Here is a 21,633-nt window from a genome sequence, read left to right as displayed (position 1 = left end):
ACTCAAACTCCTTTATGAAGAAAACCTTGGCCCTGGTGACATAAGGTGGATTTTACTTTTGTCGATCAGATAAAATTACTCTTGCTCCTAAAGACCAATTTTACAAAGATTCTAGATTTCAATGGGTCTTTAGGCCAGTCTCAAACCAGATGGATTTATTGGTCCTCATTGCTTTAAGTTTGCATCCAATTATTAACCATTGACATTACCTACTGTGGTGAAGAGAGGAAGCCTGGCAAACACCGGGAAAAGTTTTATCAACAAGGAGTTTCTCTCTCTCTGTTAAAGCCCTAAAGAAGCTGGCATAAGCTACCTATCATGAAATCTTCCAGAAGCAGAATTACTGATAAGCTGATGGTAGCCAAACGTTTTCTTTATCTATTACTCATGGGCACTGAAAGGCTATTGCAGTCCAAAATCAGGAAATTATTTAATGAGAACATTACATTTCTTTTAACTTCTCTCCTTCCTTTTTTTTACACATTGTAAGCATTCTCACCTTTAGTTTTCCTTATCATATAGTCAGTTGTCCCTCCATCAACTTAGTTAACTCATGTCACAAACTTGGTATGTCCATGTGTAGTCTCATACCTTTGTGTCCAAAACCTAGCCAATTTTGTGTCCCTCTGCTGCTGTCTTTGTTATCGGAAAGCATGTTCATTTCTTTTTCATACTGCTCTACTGCCTTCTACTACCTTCACTGACCTCTAGTTTTACTTTCCTCTCTTAATTCATTCTTCACAATATCCTCAGAATAATTTTTTAAAAACTTGCTATGTTGCCATTGTCTTTAAAAAGTACTCACTTCCAATTGCCTGATTTAAAGTCTGTTAGTGCCTTTGTCCCTACCTGCATCATCTCTTGCCATATCTCCACTTTTGTACTATAATCCAGTCATATTATTATTTTTCGAATCTAGCCCATGCTGACTGCATGGACTCTTCATTCTTCCACCTGGCAAAGCAGCACATTCATCCTTCATTTTATAGGTCACTTTCTTTTTTTTTTTTTTGAGACGGAGTTTCGCTCTCGTTACCCAGGCTGGAGTGCAATGGCGTGATCTCGGCTCACCGCAACCTCCGCCTCCTGGGGTCAGGCAATTCTCCTGCCTCAGCTTCCTCAGTAGCTGGGATTACAGGCACGCGCCACCATGCCTAGCTAATTTTTTGTATTTTTAGTAGAGACGGGGTTTCACCATGTTGATCAGGTTGGTCTCGATCTCTCGACCTTGTGATCCACCCACCTCGGCCTCCCAAAGTGCTGGGATTACAGGCTTGAGCCACCATGCCCGGCCTTATAGGTCACTTTCTAATTTCTCACAATCTAAATTGCTCACATCACTTCATTGTTATTTTAGTCCTAGAATGTGTTATTATATTGTCAAAATTTATATGTATGATTATTTGGTTAGTGATACTCTCCACAGATGACTGGAAGCTTCATGGAGGCAGAGACTGGCTGCTTTGTCAGAGACTTACTGAGAGACACCCTTTAGGTCATGTCATGTAGAGCTCGTTTAGTCTAGGAAACACCTAGTGGGATGTTCATTGTACAACTGGAACTCAAAAGATGGGTAGGAGAAGTCATGAATTTTTATTGGTACCAGTTTGCCAAACTGTGAATACTTTTCCTCTGATGACACTCAGCTACCAGAGGCAAGTTCAGAAAAGATGGAAGGTTAGGTTCATTCAGGATTAGGATTTTGTTAGGAAGTGTGAAAGAGGATACTGTGGCCAGAGAAAAATAGCTTCTGTGCACTCTGTAGAAAGTCAGCCCAGGATTGCTGTTCAAACCAAATTCTTCTTTTGGTAAAGTGCTGACAATTTTCCAAAATGAGCTTTTGGTATTTCTCATGGCAGAAAAATTTACTGTGAATTCCTAACCATAAACTATAAAGAGGGCTTTCCTTAATAATTGTTGAAGTACTCTTAGTTCTTGGTTTTTGTTTTTGTTTTTTAATAAATTCTGGGAAGAAGTGCTATACATGGAAGGATATATTTTACTTTAAATAGAAGACTAAGATTGGTTCTTATATAACTTCAGATATAGAAATGAATAAAAGATTTATCTTAGTATAGACTCTGTGATTTATATTAGATATACAATTGATTCTTTTCTCATGAAGCGCAAGCAGCAGGAGACCCAGAATATCTAGAGCAGCCATCAAGAAGTGATTTCTCAAAGCACTTGAAAGAAGATACTATTCGAGTAATTACCAAAGCATCACATGAGCATGAAGATAAAAGTCCTGAAACAATTTTGCAGTCGGTAAGAACTTTTCTTTTGGCTCTCTGAACATAGCCATGGTCATGACATTTCCTCCACTATAGTGGAGAGAGACCTGTCTGGGAGTCAGGAGATACAGGGCTCAATAATGGCCCCTACATGGGCTTTATCAGTGACCATGAGCAAGTCATCTGATGCCCAGACTGTGATTTCCTGTAATTTTAAAGATACTTTTCTCCTAAGTTTCTGTCTTTCTGTTAGATAATTGTAATGAATCATAATCATAGATTAAAATGGCCATTTGATTTGGAACTTAAAAAGAGAAGTGTAAAATTTACCAGTATTTTTCCTGTCTCTCACTCATTCCTCCATCTGTAATCTGATTACAATGGAATAGTTGGGAATTTAAGATACAATTGTCATAATTTCATGAAATGTGTTTAACAATAAAAGTACTAGATACTGATACCGTAGGTTAGAATATTATTAGAAGGATAAATATGATATTGCAAAACTGTTAATGAATATTTCAAGAATGTCCCTATGCAAAAAATGTAATTATTAGTCTAATGAATTGTAGTTTTCAAATATGTCTTTCTATAACAGTAAATTGAGGATGTTGCTATTATACTGTTATCAATGAATATGACATTCTGAGAGAAGCTATTTCAAGAATTTGTTACTATTAAACCTTTCAGTTCCTGTAGTCATTTATCTTTTATTAGTGAGCATAAGCAGCTCTAATGCAGATTTTATGGTAGCTCCTTTTAATATTTGAAAATTCGCCTCATGAACTGGAGAGTGCCACATAAAATTTTACAACACATAATTTTCTGCTTAGTTAATTCAATGCCAGCAATAACCTGCTAATTGCAATGAGGCCTTAAATATGTAATAAGACTTCCTTCAGCTAAAATGTTCAAGAGATAGGGTACTCTTTTATTTTTGTTTTAATGAACTAAATAACAAAATTATTTTTTGTTTGAAACATTTTGAAAATATATTAACATATCATCTTCTTAAAAATGTATTAATTTACGTAGATCCTCTTTGGTGATTCTAAATTTTGCCAATGCCTTAGAAGCTTTAAATGAATTTGATATGAACATCAGTAACTTGAAAGCTTTTCATGGAAAATGCTTTGTTTAGTGGATCTGGGATGTCTGATTCTTGGGTGATGGTAAGAGGAAACCCTAGTACAGGAGAAAGAACAGAGGAGTGGGTACAAGGGGGAATAGTTTTGCCTGACAAAGAAATTGCATTTGCAAGTCCTCTGCTAATTAGAACTTTTATTTGTTAAAGCCTAAATTATGATTAATAAGTGTCACTTTTTAAGATGGTATTAGAAAATCAAAAGCATTACTTAGCTTAATTTAGAATCATGATTTTAAGTTTGGCAGATCATATAGAATTTAACCTTGTGGAAATTTTGATTGCTCAGCCTCCTAATGTGGATATAATCTTATAAGATAGCAACCTACGACTTCTTCTTTACTTAAGAAAGGAGGATGACATGGAGATAACAGGACAGACAAATACACTATTTGTCTGTTTATTTCATTGTTACCTGGAGTGGCATACACAGTTTAGCCTCATTGTATGTATAAATCCGGAAGCAAGTCTAAGAATTCAGTAACCATAGCTATCAGAAGCAGCCTGTGATTCTTGATCTTACTGTCATTTGCTTAGCAGCATGGTAACTACTTCATAGGTGTTTTCTCATTTAAACTTAGCATACATTAGAAAATAAATTGCACAGGTGAAAAATATCTTCAGACTTTGGGATTAAACATTTCTGGGTTTTAGAATATTAGTTTTACTTATCATTAACATAACCTTGAATAAATTGCTTAATTTCTCTAGGTAGAGCTCAGTTTTCTTTTCCATAAAATGTAAGTAATTGTAGGATTTGTCGAGAACATTATTTGTAAGTGCTTGGCATGGCATGTAGTAGGCACTGAGTATCTGTTGTTTTCCTTCTGTTACTTCAGTCCTAACCACTTTCCAAAAATAAAATATATTAAATTCAACTTCAGTATAAGAAGAATTCCCTGGAAAGCTTAGAACCATGGAAATTAGAATTTCCAAATGTTTAGGCCCCCTGCTTTTTTAGAAAAATGTATTTAATTTTAAATGGAATAGTTTAGGATATTTTCAAAATACAGAAAAGTAGACCCTGAGAGTCATGCATAGTTTGACTCACTACTCAAAGTTAATTATTGTAAATATGTTGGTATTTTTTCACTCTTATTTTCATATGTAGATTTATGATTTATTTTTATAATTGAGTTGCATACAAAATTTTGTCTTGCCTCCTTTTAATCACTTACGCTTTATAACCATTTCCCCATGTTATAAACCAGTAAAAACATTTAATGGCTATTAGTCCATTGAATAATTAACTTCTTGTTTATGTGCCTACTCCCCCGTTGTATATTTGTTTCTGTTTTTACATTATAAATAGGGTGCTAGAAATAAAAACTTTTTTCGTATTTCAGGTTATTTCCTTAGAATAGATTTCCCATTGAATTACTAGGATAAAAAGTAAAGGCATATTAGTGTGGCCATGGGTATACAGTTATATAGCATTTTAGCCACCCTTCTTATGAGACCACTTTTTAAAAAGTCATATAGTTAATAGATTTCAGGCAATTCATAAAAATCTTTGTATTTTGATTATTTTTGCAATGTATTAGCTGAGAAACTTGTTTTTAACTCTTTTTAAGTTTAGCCTTTATTAATGTATTCATATAAGACCTGAAAATAGTAGAAGATAAGTAAACATACATTTTACTTCAGTGAGCCCTTAAATTCTTTATATGAAAAAATTTTGATGAATGATACTACAGAATTATTATATGTAGCAAAGTTTCTTCCCTTTTTCAACTTTTACCCATGTATACATAGTAACTGACAAGGCTTATAAAATATTTATTTTTCCTAAGTGCAATTTTTTCCCCCAAAGGAAATGTGTTTTATAAGGATTAGTATTCTGCTTAATAACTATTTGCCTTAAATTTATATTTTCCTTTCCTAAGATAGTATTGCTTTGGATTGGTTTGCTAATGAAAAATCATTACCACACACTCCAACAGATTTCTGAATTTACTTGTTTATATTTCACTTTTGTGTACGGAGACCTAGCACATTTCTTCTCTTATATGCTAGAAAGATTAAAAATCCTTAATTAAAATGGACCAAGCACGTTTTTGTAGAATATGTGTGATAATAGTATTAGTTTAAAATTATTCAAATATAAGCCATTGAAAGTAGCATAACGAAATGGTATAATGAGTCATCGTAGATGTCATTTTCTAAAACAAGTGTTATGTACCAGGTGTTGGCTTAGCTGCATATTATGTCTCATGATCATGATACCTGTTGAAGCCGATTGTTTCTTCATGAAAAGATGTGGATTTTGGTAAATTAAAGAAATGTATTCCAAAAATGTGGTCAGAACCACCTTTTTTTTTTTTTTTTTTTTTTTTTTTAAGATGGAGTCTTGATCTGTAGCCCAGGCTAGAGTGCAGTGATGCTATTTCAGCTCACTGCAGCCTTCACTCCTGGGTTTAAGCAATTCTCATGCCTCAGCCTCCCAAGTAGCTGGGATTACAGGCATATGCCACCATGCCTGGCTTATTTTTTTTTTTTGTATTTAGTAGCAATAGATTTCACCATGTTGGCCAGGCTGGTCTCCAACTACTGGCCTCAAGTGATTCACCCATCTTGGCCTCCTAAACTGCTGGGATTATAGGCATGAGCTACTGCACCCAGATAAAAATAACATTTATTTTAAAAAGGGCAGTACCAGCTGCCGCTGTTCATTTTGTTTTATTGTTTAATTAAACTCTTTTTGCATATATGCTGTTGGAAAGCCAGAAAATGTTCACATTACTAAAATTTACCAATATTTCAAGTGGAAATAAAACCTATTTAGTTGCTGTTATTAAAATGTTTTTTGAAATATCAAAACAGAAGTTTATCCTTGTTTATGAAACCTTACACAATTCCATTACTTAAGTTACTTTCAAGCACCTTCAGTACTTCTGACTTTTTAAAATAGGGAAATAGTGGATATGCTAGTTATAAATATGTTCAATAAAATAAGTATATAAAATCTGTACAGTATTTTGAATGAATCATATTAGTGTCATAAAGTTTTGAATGAACTTTTCTGAATTTCACACTGACTTTGACTGTATTAGTATAGATTAGTGAAATACAAAGAATTTGTTAATAAAAAGAAGGAATAAATCTGATTGAGTTGTTAAAAATGGATATCAGTTTCCAACAACATTTTATTTTCGGCAAGTGTTTGTTGAACACTTAAGATGTAAATATACTGGAGTTTCATAAGCTGTATATAGTAAGTTAAACAAAATAGAATATGGATATTAACTGGATACATAATTGATTACCAGAAAGAACAGATGGATAAAATCATAAGGAAAAAACCTACAAATTCTAATGAATTTAGACGAGGTCATATCTTATTTTGGTTGAGATACCAAGAAAGGTTTTCGGGAGCTACTGGACTTTTAAAAAAAATTTTCATCTATACAGACAATAATAGAAAATACAACTCCAGTACTTTTTATCTTAAGTACTTGAAGTTCTCAATACTTATGGGGAAAAGTGTAATGATATCGGTAATAATCTAGTTTGAGGATATAAAGGGAAAACTGTACATTTTGTGTTACTACTTGATGAATGCATTTGATTTTGGTGTTCAGTTTTAAGTGGTTTCATTTGATACCAAGTAAATGCAGGTATTTTTTAAAAGATTTGAGAGTATGTGCTTAAACACTTTAATAATGCATCTGCATTGGAACTTTTACAAATAAGCCAGATGGATACAGGGTTGCTGTTTAGGGATATGCAGGTTGTACAGTTGTACAAGGATGCCATTCTTCTCCCCTGTTCTCTTTTCTAATATTTATATTGATGATTTTCTTCTGCAGAAACCTGAAAATACTTCAAGCCAACCACTTTCTAATCAGCGAGTTGTTGAGGTGGCGATCCCTCATGTAGGGAAATTTATGATTGAATCAAAGGAGGGGGGGTATGATGACGAGGTACCTTTTATAGCCCTTTGCACCGTTGCTACTTAATCTTTGCTATTTAATACAAATACTTTGGGCATGCCTGCACCCTCGTACTTAATGTCTATTGCTGCGTAACATACAGCTTTGCCACCTCATAGTCCAAAATTACTTTACCAATTATTAACAGAACTTTGAATTGAAAATGAAAATTTAAGTAGAAAACTTAAGGAATTTGTCAAAAAAATTTTGTGTTTCTGGAGTTAATCCTTTTATGCAGAAATAGTACCAGTTTACTCTCAGGTTGATAGATTACAATAATATTTGTTTAGTATGAAAATGTTTTGCATTTAAAAATAATTTTTTATATTCTATTCCTTTTTTACTTGAATTATAACATTTGCCCACCATTTCCTACCAGAAAATCTCACAGCACGATTGCAGGATGGATGATTGATATTTTTGCTACTACAACGTCTTCATACAACTGTGAATGGAATAACTCATCAGGATTACTGAGTGCCTACCATTAATAGCAGCTCCATCTTTATACTTATCTCTTCACTGTTAATTCTCATTTACTTAGTTTTCCAATAGCGTGGAGGCATTTTTGTTTTTCATGATTTAGTTCTTTGGAATCCAGATGAAAATGATCTTTTGTCCTATTCCGTCAGATTATTTTCTCCCCTTTTTCACTTTTCTTTTGAGACTTGGGCCAGTAAAGCTGTTTTTGGATAGTAACACAGAGAAAGCTGTAACTATTGAGAAGTGGGGTGATTTGGAAAAACCCTTGTTGGAGTCTATCATTCTTTAGTTTCTATGGATTTGGATAAGAATTTCATATATATAAATTTTCTCCATGTAACTTTTTTCTGACTTACTCCAATGTTACAATTACTGTCAAGCTGTAGTTAATCACCAAAGTAAGAGTGTCATAAAGACATATCACTATGCCAGTGTAAGAAATTGCGGGCCATAAAGAGAATGAGAAGCAGATTTGTGAGATAAACTGGTCAGAGGATTTTCTTAAGCAGATGTTAGATATATTGTAATTCTCAGTGTATAATCCAAAATAAATACAGTGAGTAATAGGTTCAGAGGTAATGGTTGCAATCTCTTGATTGTGATAAGATAGATTTACAAGGCCTTGAGTAATTTCACTTGGGAGAGATTTTAAAATATAAACAGCTGAAAATACTAAGCTATTATGAAAACAAAGAAATGCTTAAATATTTAGTACTGTAACTCTACATTGTTCCAGTTAGCTATTTTATAAACATGCTAGCTCTTGAAAATTATGGAACCTGGCATGTTTTTAATGAACATATCAATTTATTGATCAAGTGCTTGTTTTAGGGTGTGCCTTCTCACATTTAAAAAAGTTGAATTTTGATTAATCATTTAACGCTATCTTTTGTACAAGCGCTTATGCTATTGACAGAGTTGTGTGTTTTGTTGTTTTTAAAAATTTATTGGAGTGACAGTTTAACAGTGCATGTGCGTTGGAACTTAAAAATAAGTTGTTATGTATACAGGCTGCTGCTTGGGGATGTGCAGGTTGTACAGTTCTGCAAGAATGACTAGACAAAGGGCAGAAGTGGGAAGCAAATGGAGCTTGTGCTGAGCTCTTTGAGGTTTGAGGAAGAGGTACCTTTTTTAATCAATAAAAAGGGATGTTGCTTTTTCTAAATAGCTCACTCAGAGGATAGCACATTTTTCTAATTCGCTTGTCTAAAAGTAGCTTGCGTTCTTAAAATTCTCGAATTCAGAGAGGATGCCGTTTTGCAGTTTGCACAAAGGTACTGTATGAGCCAACTGTGCCCTGTATGGATGATTTTAAAAGATGCTTACATGTATATTGGATTAAATTTGGTATTAAAAATGCAACATTTGATTTATAAATAGTGAAAAATAAAGGAGTTTCAGCTTGCATGTAAATACATTATTTTAGTTAAAACTTTTTTTAAATGTTAACTATTCAAAAACTCTTACTTTAAATCTTCTGTGGCAGATCATGATGACACCGAACATGCAAGGTATTATCATGGCGATAGGTAAATCCAGGAGTGTATATGACAGGTGTGGTCCTGAAGCAGGGTTCTTTAAGGTACAATGAACATTTTCATTTTCATTTCTTTTCTTTTTGAAAATTAAACTTGTTAAAATATTTTATTTCTCTGAATTCAATATGATTTTCTGTATAATTTCCCTTTTTTCTATCTTAGCTATGGCCACCAGATGTCCTAGGAGTTTCTTTTATGTGTTAATTGAACTAATACTAATTCTTTTTCTCTTAATCCAGGTAATTCAAGAAACAAAATCTTTTTATCTGAGTCACTTTAAAAGTGTGCTTTTGATTTGTCAGCAGAAATTTGCATTGTATTTTTTTATGTGAAGGGTATGAGGACATTGATGAACAATAATAACTGAGTAATTTCCCCTGGTAATAGTTTATTTTATCCTCATTGTTCATACTATTGGTCAATATTATAATATTCTTTATTATCATTAGGTACTAAATTGCTTTCTTTGTTTATAAAATTATTATATTATTTTAATGTTACTCCATAATTAATTTCTGATAACCTAGTTGGTTCAAGACATGTAAGACCATCAGGCTGAATACTGTGATGTACTCACATCTTTTTCTCTCTAATATCAGAGCTTTACAATGTTTCTATTACAGTTTTTTGATTTTACAGATTTGAAAGATGAAAACACTATGCATGTTTTGTCATTTTATTTACATTAACCAGAAATCTTCATTTTCTTTCACTCTTTACAAACCCTTCTTAGTGTTTTTTTTTAAAGCAGCCTTTTTTTTTTGAGGTATAATTTGCTACAGTAAACTATGCATTCCTTTCTTTTTCATATTAAAAATCTAAAACTGTTCATTTTCTTTATTCTGCCATTATCCAACTTGATCTTATAAAAGCTGGGGGTTTTTTTTCACCATTTCTTTCAGTATACAGTTAAAAACAGAAGACTTATGCATAGCAGTAGACATATCAGTAAGCATTTTTGAATTTGTTAGGATTAGGGTGACTAACTCTCCTAATCCTAGGACTGAGGGATTTTCTAGAATACAGGATTTAAAGTGCTAAACTGGGAAAGTTCTAAGCAAACTGGTCCCAGGACCAGTTGATCATCCTTTTACGATCCCGTAAGAAAGGCTGAAAATTGACTTCTAAAAAAAGAAAAATACATTTTTAAATAATTTCATGTTTTAATACTTTTTTATAGTTTCTTGTTTTCTTACTGGCTTTTTAATTTTTACAATTAGAAATTTATTTTTGTGCCCAGATAATCTACATTTTCTTTTCTTAAAAAACACTGAATTTATGTCCTCTAAAGTATTTATTTCTTGTGGAAAAGTTATTTTATGATTTACAGTGCCATTGTCATTTCTGATCAGGTTGGGTCTTTTTATGTTGAATTGGAAGTCCCATTTTTATTAAACTAATATCTGCATATAAAGAATCACCTAATTGTATATGTTGCAACAGTTACTAAGCCCCCAGTGGATAATGACTTTTAATTATTTTATCTGTTTGGCATTAATTCATATCTTTAAATAGAATGCTTGTGTTTTTGATTCATAGTTTACACATTACCGGTTGAATTTGCTTTAACTGGTATGAATATGAATGATGCAATATTCATATTCATAAGGAATATGAATGATGCAATATTCATATTCATAAGGAATATGAATGATGAGCTCTCTTTCTTCTCCGGCTTCAATACATACAGACACAGCTACCATCTCCCATACACATACACACACACACACACACACGTGCACACATATTTGCATGTGTAAAATCTTGTAATTTTGATTATATCATAATTCTGCATGTGTAGTATTACTATGTATGCTCTATATGATTAAGCGATATTATAAATATTACTACTTCCCATTTTTCCCTCGACTTTCATTTTCCTTAGACTTAGTTGTTTTGTTTTTTGGTTTGCTTAGTTTTTTATGTGTATTGCTTAGTTCGAACCTGTCCGCTACTTGTTTAAATCTCCTCTCATTCTGCCTTTACCATTTTATCTTCTTGGGACATCTGTTCTGGAGCTTTATGACTGGCCCTAATATGTATAGATTTTTCTTTTCTCCTGATGCCTAATTAGTAACTTGAGATCTCCTTTCCCATCATGGGATGACTCCCGTTGCGTCTTTTCCTTTGTGTATTTTCTGTATTTCATATATTTTAATTTTTTTGGTTTGCTCTGTGATTTTGTTAGTACAGCAGGAAAGCATGGGCAAGAATCAAGTTTGTGAAAGAGGGACAGAGCGTTTTCTTAAACAAGTTATGTTATGTTGCAACTCTTAGTGTATAATCTAAATAAATACTATGGTTAATAAACTTCAGTGAATCTGAGGTAAGAGTTTTCAAGTAGCTCTGGAGATGTGTCTAAGTTTGACGTTTTACTCATAGCATAAGAAACTTGTGCTCTTTGTCAGATGTTAAAAATAATTATTACAGTATCTCTATTTCACTAACCATTCTCCTTACTATTCTTATATTCCCTTTCCTGCTTTTCTTTCGGAAAAACACAAGAATAGCTGGAATGTACATTAGGAAAGAAATAGTTTATAGGTCGATATTAGCAACCAGACTGCCTTGGCTGACTGCTTAGTAGCTTTGATTTTGGACAAATTACTCAATCTCTTTATTTCAGTTTTATAAAGTATTAAATTATTTTATTGAGTCATCGGGAACTTTAAATTCTTCAATTTTATGCTTTAAAATTAGTATCTAGTTGATAGTAAATGCTCAGAATTTAGCTGTTATTGTTGTTAGTATTATTACAAAGCTTATCTTACGTGTCCAGTTCTGGTCCACATATAGTAGGAGATGAAAAGTGAGTGTGCCATATCTGTGTCAAGGACCATATATTACTCATTTGTTAGAAATTGTCAGTACCATTTTGGAGTAACAAAATGAACAGTTTCATATAGCTTAACCTAATAATTACTATCACAAAATCCTCTTTCTGTATATGTTTATGAAATTTCTGGTTTATGTCGGTGTACATTTTCACCTATCTGTAATTGAGTAATATATGTGTGTAACCCCATATAAACATACATCAGGTTGTTTCTAATTAATGCATGATTTTGGTAAAGGTAAATGATTAGCATTTGGACAATTATAGCTGATAATATGTCACTTTAAAAATTTTTTCATATAAGAAATCAAAATGATATATACAAAATGCAGTTGTATTCAATAACATAAAGGTGTCTAAAATAAAACTAACAATGGCAGTCTCTGCCACTGCCTTATTGTGACCATTCTTAGCACTGTGTACCTTGTTTTTTTCTCTTTGCTTGTAACAATGCACATATACAGAGACTTTAAAAAATTTTTAAATGTAGGTTTTACTGTTCATAATATTTCATTACTTATATCAGAAATCTATTGTGGGCTTAAAGTTCAGACAGTATCACGTTGTCTTTACTAGCTGCATGCATATACACACTTGTGTACACACACACACACATACACACACACACAGTATTCCACAGTATAGATGTATTCTCATTTCTTATATCTTACCTGCTTTACGGACATGGTGTTCGATATTTTTTCCCAGTCTATCATTTCTATTTGAATTAGTTTAGAGTATCTTTGTCCTTAAACGCATTTTAAAAACAGTATGTTCCTTTTTCTACTTTTTGGATTTTTTTTGTGTGCCAAATTTAAAGATTTACTCTAACCCAAAGTTATATAAATTATTTTTACTATTTACTTAAAATACTTTTCTTAGTAAATTTTTATTTTGTAGATTCAAATGCTTACTGTTTAACTGATTAGCATTTTATTTGGGTTTCTGCATTCTATATTAAAAGAATTTAGTGTATGTTTTTCTTTTTTGTGCTGTCTTCATCAAGTTTGCTATTATAGTTATGTTAGCTTTGGTAAATGAGTTTGAAAGCTTTCCTGTTTGTTTAATACTTCAACATGTTAGCATAGGAATGATCTGTTCCATGAGAGTAGGTTAGAACTCACTGGTAAGATCATATGAGCTTAGTGCCTTCTCGTGGGGTAGATCTTTTAACACATTTTTTGGTTCCTTCAACAGTTATTTGCATATTTAATATCCTACCTTTTTTGTCAATTGATTCTAATCAATAATCAATATTGAATATTAATTCATAAAATATGTACACAACCACAGAATCTAACATATGGTGGCTGCTTCTGTCTTCCTGTTTCCCCTCAATCAGATACTGTGTTTTAAAATTTTTGTTCTTTTTCATGCTTACTGTGTTATATATTGAGGGAAAAGTATTTCTGTTTTTGAGGTAGAGTCTTGCTCCGTCGCCCAGACTGAAGTGCACTAGCGTGATCTCAGCCTCTCAAGCAGCTGGACTACAGGCGTCCACCACCACACCCAGCTAAGTTTTGCATTTTTAGTAGAGACAGGGTTTCACCATATTGGCCAGGCTGGTCTCGAACTCCTGACCTTGTGATTTGCCTGCCTCGGCCTCCAAAAGTGCTGGGATTACAGGCGTGAGCCACTGTGCCCACCCACGAGTTTGTTTTTTATTATCTCTTCTGTCTTGACACATCCTGAAAACTTGGTTGGGTTTATGTATTTTATATTAGCTTTTTGGCCTTGAAAGAAAGCTTTTTAACTCTGTGCTTGTCTAGGCATTTCTGAATTGGATTTCCTTATGTATTATGATTGTTAATACTCTAAATATTTGCTAGTGATAAAAATGTGATGCCACTATCAGACTTCTTACATGAAACTTAGGTCTGAGTAAGTGGACTTGCTAAAGTTTAAAATCCAAATTAGGAGAAGTTACCAACCCAGTCATAGGAACTCTTTCAACCAGAGGCCCTCCCACATGAGAGTCTGCTCCTATAAGCATGCAGTATGAAAAAATTAATAGGCAGAGTAGACCTGGAAAAATAAAAGAGCAAGAGGAAGAGATGGGGCTACACTACACTAACCTGAGTCCTTCTCTCAAATGGACTTTATTGGTTAAAACTAGTTTCTACTATTAATAGGAAATCCCCAAATAATAGTGGCTTATGGAGAGAAGATTCTGTTGTGTAAAAATGAAATTCAGAGGAAAGCAATATAAAATTTTGATAAGCAAAATTAAAAGCCAGAAGATAAAAACAAAATATTTTTAAAGTACTTGGTGCTTGTATGTATGTGTAGAAGTGGAAGGGTCCTATTATAATTACAATTATGGGATTGGTATAGCTTTTTTCATTTACTTTAAAAGACATTGAAGTTTCTTTTTTTTCTTTCTTTTTTTTTTTTTTTTTTGGAAATATTTTGTCTGTATCAAAGTAACCTTAGGGTTTTATTGAAGTAATAATACATATTATTAAATTTTTTTCTTAATCGTTACTGCATTGCTTGATAATAATTATCCCTACTTGATATAACTTTGTCACCTTTTTTTACTTTTGAAATATCTATTAATCACTTTATTCAGTAGATATAAAAATGTTTATTAGAATATAAAACAGAAAAGTACAAATCAGGGATTTTTTTTTGAGTGACACTTTCCTTATTTACATGGCCTTTTAAGGAATGTAAAGGGGAAGAAATATCAACATGCTACTAATGAAATCTTGATTCCTGAAAGTATACGCAGGCCTAAATTGTTAGTGCAAAAAATACTTCTCCACGCATCTTGTTAAATTCAATTCAGTATCTCAATGTGGATTTGATTTGCATTTCTCCAATGACAGTGATGACGAGCATTTTTTCGTATATTTCTTGGCCACATAAATGTTTTCTTTTGAAAAGTGTCTGTTTATATCCGCCTACTTTTGGGTGGGGTATGGTGGTGTGTTTTTTTCCTTGTAAATTTGTTTTAGTCATCTGTAGATTCTGGATATTGGCCCTTTGTCAGATGGGTAGCTTGCAAAAATTTTTGAGATATCATCTCATGCCAGTTAGAATGGCAATCATTAAAAAATCTGGAGACAACAGATGCTGGAGATGACGTGGAAAAATAGGAACACTTCTACACTGTTGGTGGAGTGTAAATTAGTTCAACCATTGTAGAAGACAGTGTGGCAATTCCTCAAGGATTTAGAAATAGAAATACTATTTGGCCCAGCAGTTCCATTACTGAGTATATACCCAAAGGATTATAAGTCATTCTGCTGTAAAGACACATGCACATGTATGTTCATTGCAGCACTGTTTACAATAGCAAAAACCTGGAACCAACCCAAATGCCCATCAATGATAGACTGGATAAAGAAAGTGTGGCACATACACACCATGGAATACTATGCAGCCATAAAAATGGATGAGTTTATGTCCTTTGCTGGGACATGGATGAATCTGGAAACCATCATTCTCAGTAAACTGACGTAAGAACAGAAAACCAAACACCGCATGTTCTCACTCATAGGCGGGTGTTGAACAATGAGGACACAGGGAGGGGAACATAACACAATGGGATCTGTTAAGGGGCAAGGGGCTAGGAGAGGGATAACGAGGGTTGGAGATATTGGGGAGGGATAACATTGGGAGAAATACCTAATGTAGAGAATGGGGGGAATGGAGGCAGCAAACCACCATGGCAAGTGTATACCTATGTAACAATCCTGCAAGATATGTACATGTATTCCAGAAATTAAAGTATAATAAAGAAATAAATAACTGCACAATTGTTTTGATAGGTTTAATGAGTAGCATGATTTTAATTGCCAAAACCTAAGTGTAGAATTCTAGGACTAGCAATTTTGATAACCTAAAATTCTGTTTGAATCAATATTGCATTTTAAATAGGCAAGACAATTTTATCAATGAAAAAAAAATTCAAGTCAGTGGTTGAACATTTCTGTGCTTAGCCAAAGAAGACGATTTTCCTTCTGGTTATGTACATTTGTAGCCTGAGTTTTAAATGCCACATCTTTCAAGTCAATGTCACATCCTACCTTTAGGCTTTCAGATTAGTACTTCCAATTCAGTGGATTATCACAGTGAATGCTTACCCATGTGACCACCAACTAGGCCAAGAGGTAGAACATCAGGAATGTTCCAGAAGTACCTTTTTTCCTCCTTCCCATCACTGCAGTCTGTCCATACCCCAAAGTAGCCATCATCTGGACTTATAACAACATAAATTAGTTTTCTTGGCCTGTATACACTTGGAATCTTTCACTCTAGGTCCTTTTTTGTCTGGCTGCGTTTACTCAGTGGTGTTTGGAGCTTCATCCATGTTATATAGTTGTCATTTCTTCCCTCTCGTGGTATTTTGTTGTATGACTATAATTTTTTTCTATCATTTTGTTGATAATAAATACTAAAAATGTATTACCTGTTTATATGCAGGGCATTGTCCTAAACCCAGTCGATGTAGCTAGGATAATGATGGACTGAGTTCCTGTCTTATTGAACCTCATTTTCTGCTAGGGAAAGAAACATTAATTAGAGTTAATATGATAAAGAAGCAGTTTGATGTGGAAAAAGAACATAAAATGAGAAAACAGCTAGTACCTAGAGGGCTTTTAGAAAAAGTGATGTGTAAACTAGTAATACATAATCCAAAATATAGAATGTAAACATTTTTCTCTCATTTCCTAATTCTCACTCCACAGTGAGCCTCTAGTGATTGTTTCTTGTATGTCCTAGAAAGATAGATGAGACTGACTTACATTCAGGTATTCATCCATATATTTATAAATTAAATACAAGTAGAAGTATACTCTATTTGCTGCTTTTTAAAATTTTTCTTATATATATATAATTATTCATATCAGGATTTGTAGATTTATCTCAGTATTTTTCCTTTGTTTCCTAGAGTTTATCAACATTTATTTAAACATTCTCCCAGAATAGAATATTCATTTTACAGCAAATATGAAGAAAGTTAATGCTGATTTAGCCACCATAGAGGCTGATGTGAACAATACTTCAGCACACATAAGTTGTTTGTACTCCAGTTCAGGAAGCTCTGTCTCTTACTGGCTGTTACCAACAAGGGCTCTATAGTCAAAGTCCAGGTTTAAGTCCTTGCATTATCATTTAATAATTGTGTCGCCTTAGATAATTTATTAAATTATCAGAACCAGTTCCTTTATATGAGGAGTTATCTTGAGAATTAAATGAGATAATTTGTGTGGAACTTTCAGGCAGTATCTGTAATATAAAGAACACCCAAATTGTTACTTATTATTATTACGTTTATTAGCATTGTTGTTGCAGAATAATTGAGTTATTTTCAGTATTGTGAACATTTTTGTGCGTATATTATTGAACACTTAGTGAACATAGCAGAGTAGATAAGCCATAGTGCTTGCAAATTTTAAAAATGTTATCAAATTGCCTTCAAATCATTATATTGATTTATACTACTATTGATATTTGTCTAACAAAATGACATTAGAAATATAATCCCATTTTTTTAAAGGTATGACCTTTGGTGAGGGTCAGTTTTTTCATAAATATTTTGGCAATTGGTATTTATGCCAACTGTCATTCATCTTCTTTATACGTTTATTACATTGAGATTTTTTTTAGTTAAATGAACATTTGATCTTTTAAACGATTCATCTATAATTTCAAAATTATGTTTTGTGGTTTATAATTTGTGTTTTAAATTTATTTTTTGTGTCTTACTATACATCATTTTTTAGCAACTTTTTAAAAATAGATTTGAGCCTGTGATCATTTTTTAATTTATGCAGATTTTTAATTCTGCTTTCATGGTTTCATAATACTTTTTGTTTTGATTACTAGATAGAAGATTTTAGTTTTCTCTGAATAGAAAAATATCTAAATGATCTGAACAAAATACTGACTGATGCATCCTTTCACACTGACTTGACACATATACTAAATTGTACATACAGTAAATCCCTTATCAAGGATTTATACTTAACCATATACTAAATCCCTACTTATAAGTAGCTCTGACTGGGTCTCTGTATTCCACGGATCTAATTTTCTGTTTTTGGACAATACACTTATTTATATTATAGATCATTTGTAATAAATACACTTTCACATTTTGTTAGAAGAACACTTAGTAATCTTTGTTCTTTTATAAACAAAAAATTTGGCAAGTCTCATTTTTCTTCTGATGATTTTAAAAATCAGTTGCTACTTCCTTTCCAAATCCCTTTATAATTATATTTATGTGTTAATTTAATATGAAGTAGTTTTTTTTTTCTTTAGTATTTTGTGTCTTCCCAAAAAGGAACCTGGTATACTTTTTCACTTTTATTGTCTTCTATCGTGTTCTTTAGTAAGATTTTATAATTTTATTTTATAAAGGTCCTCTACATTTTTGTTTAATTTATTCCTAGGTAATTTTTTTTGCCTTTATGAATGGGGTCATTTACTTCCACTTTTTTTTTTTTTAACCAGGTTATTGAAAGGGTAGATAATAGGATAACTAATTTTACATATTTGTATTGTATTACTTTACTGAACTGTGTTTTCTAAAGGTTTTTCATTTGATTTTCTTGATTATTTCAGTAAACTGTGTCCCAATAATTATTTTCTATATCTTTATTTCTTATTTCATTTCTGGTTTTATTATAATGATCAGAAACTTTTATAACGTTCTCAATATTGAAATAATGGTAATAGGTGCCTTTGTCTAGTTCATCTACTGAGATGCTGAACAGATTTCTCCTTAATTCTTACTACTTGTAAAGTTCTTAACTTTTATCTATCTTTAAAAATATCATTGAAAACACTTTTGGTTACTATATATATTTTTTGTACACCACATCATTTGTTTACCAAAAGTGGGTATGAGTGTTGGCACATAGGTAAATAGACAAAATTGGTCTATAATTTCTTTCTTTATATTTGTCAATTTTGGATAGACAAATTATACCAGCCTTGTATAATCATTAAGGAGGCTTTTTCTTATTTTTCAGGCTCTGTGACAGTTTAGATATCACAGAAATTATCAGGATCCTTGAAGATTTGACACAATAGCCCAGCTCTAAAACAATGTGGGCTTGATTTCTTTTTTTGTTACCAGATTTCTAGGGCAAACTTTTAAGTTTTACAGTGTCTCTTCAGTTTTTCTGCCTCTGAAAGCAGTGCTGGTAGTTTATACTTTTCTTGATGATTGTTGTTAAGATACTGTAGTTTATTGACATAAAGTTACACGTGTTATTCTTCAAGAAGTTTTAAAACTTTTTGTTTTGTATTACCACGTTTCTTGTTTCTACTGGTGACTTTTCTTCCCTTTTGATCTTCCATCCAACTTCTTGGAAAGAAAAAGCCTTTAACTGTCAAATTGTTACATTATATTTTGTTTATCCTACTTTATGTTAGTTTATTTTATTTTTCTAAATTCTTGAAATAAATTTTTTTCTATATTTAAATTTGATTATCTTTTTTTTATGTGGAATCTCACTCTGTTACCTAGTCTGGAGTGCAGTAGCATGGTATCAACTCACTGCAATGTCCGCACCCTGGGTTCAGGTGATTTTCCTGTCTCAGCCTCCTGAGTAGCTGGGATTACAGGCGCCTTCCACTGCACCCAGTTAATTTTTTTGTATTTTTAGTAGAGACGAGGTTTCACCGTGTTTACCAGGCTGGTCTCAAACTTCTGACCTAAGGTGATACTCCCGCCTTGGCCTCCCAAAGTGTTGGGATTACAAGCTTGAGCCACCATGTCTGGCCTCGAAATTTTTTTGACTGCCAGCCCAATAAGTTTTGATATCTGATATTACCATATTAGTTAAGTTTTTTATTTCTTTGGCTCAATAATAATTTAGAACCATGTTTTTAATTTTTTTAAGCATTTAGCTTGGAAGATACCTCTATTTATAATTCCTATTTGTATTACAGTGTGGTCAAAGAATATGGCCAATATTATTTCAGTCCTCTGCAATTTGAAGTAAGTTTTCTTCATTTATTGGCACTGTCAGTTTTTTAAAAATGGCTCATAAACATTTAAAAATACAGGTAAACTTTCTTAACCAACTTTATTTTAGAAATAAGAGCAGTAAGACTTAGAGGATTATGTACCTTATTTTATGTCACAGTTACTTGTAAGTGATATATCTAGCTTTCTGAATTTTAATCTCATCAGTTTCCCATTAGATTTGACTGCCTCTGGAATATAAATGTTTATATATTTGGTATCCTCTAATACATATATTTATGGTTATATAAAAAATCAAGTCCATAAGAAGTTATAAATTTAGAATATGGTTTTATAACATTGGAAAGTGTATTATTTAGAATATCATTTAGAAATCATCTTTAGAACTGAACAAGGTCTCAAAAGCATGACTTAAACTAATTTTACTGAATGGGTCGTCTGTAGGTAGATGGGGAATGAACAAGAAAGGATATCATATGTATGGAGAACTTAAGGAACAAAGGCCTGTGTGCATTTGTGAGAAGACAAGCCTAACCTAGATAGAAGGGAGGTCCTTATTGGAGGGTGATAGGAAATATGGCTGAATAAATGGCATTGAGCCTGATTAAAGGTCTAGTGAAAAGTTTAAAAAATTAAATACAAAGCAGTTCTGTCAATGACTAGTATCACATTTCACTTTGCAAATGCATGGTGATTTCATTGCAATGTCTGTGATAATTAGCATAGGTCACCAAAATATATGGGCAAATATAATTCTAGAACAGGATTCTGAGGAGGTAGTATGAGGCAAATGTAACATATTGTTAACTTTACTCATAATGGCAGATTGTGTAGAACTCTGCTACATACACCAACATGGAACATCTGTTGAGAATTTGAATTGATATGATTGCAATATATTTTAAAGGCCATAATATTTCTTAAGGAAGTGTATAAAAATAGGAGATGCATTTATGCTGGTAAAAATGTTTTCTCGTGTGTCTGAAAAACAGCTCCAGGAAATTTAGAAGTTTAAACACCGATATATTGAAAATTACTGTGACTTTGGCAATTTGCTTGTAAAAATTAGGAGAATCTTAAATTCAGCAAAATCAAGAGTTGGACATAAAACCTTGGAGTATAAGAGGTTCTATATTTCAGTTTTATAATAGAAATCTGCTATTTACTAAAACAGCTTCCATTTTGAAAGTAGGTAGGCGAATCATGAACACTTAGTGGAATCATTCCATGTATGTAAACCTACAGTTAGTATTTTAAGAGACTCAGTACAAATTTGTTTTGGTCATGCTATTTTGGATTAAAGTATGATATATGAAATATTGGAATATTCTTGAAGTCTATTCCAGGTTGAGCATCCCAAATTCAAAATTCAAGATCTGAAATATTGCAAAATCCAAAACATTTTGAGTGCTATCATGATATTCTAAGAAAATGTTCATTGGAGTATCCTGGATTTCGGATTTTGGGATTCAGGATACCCAATCAGCATAATGCAAACATTCCAAATTCTGAAAA

General features: G+C 32.5%; 1 protein-coding gene across 8 annotated transcripts in view; it reads left to right on the top strand.

Moving 5' to 3' along the window:
• The window catches only part of USP25 (ubiquitin specific peptidase 25), a 142,550-nt gene that overhangs the window by 106,974 nt on the left and 13,943 nt on the right, over positions 1–21,633 (top strand). For 4 of the 8 annotated variants that reach the window (XM_074389474.1, XM_039480512.2, XM_074389478.1 and 1 more), the window contains 3 exons: positions 2,126–2,268; positions 7,188–7,301; positions 9,280–9,375. In XM_074389474.1, coding sequence (XP_074245575.1) covers positions 2,126–2,268; positions 7,188–7,301; positions 9,280–9,375 — 353 coding nt within the window. The remainder of the gene's footprint in view (positions 1–2,125; positions 2,269–7,187; positions 7,302–9,279; positions 9,376–21,633) is intronic. The other 4 variants (XM_074389475.1, XM_039480513.2, XM_074389476.1 and 1 more) reach the window with 2 other exon arrangements.

Source organism: Saimiri boliviensis, chromosome 18 (genome assembly GCF_048565385.1).
Source record: "Saimiri boliviensis isolate mSaiBol1 chromosome 18, mSaiBol1.pri, whole genome shotgun sequence".
NCBI lineage: Eukaryota > Metazoa > Chordata > Mammalia > Primates > Cebidae > Saimiri > Saimiri boliviensis.
This window is presented reverse-complemented; position numbering and strand designations above follow the sequence as displayed.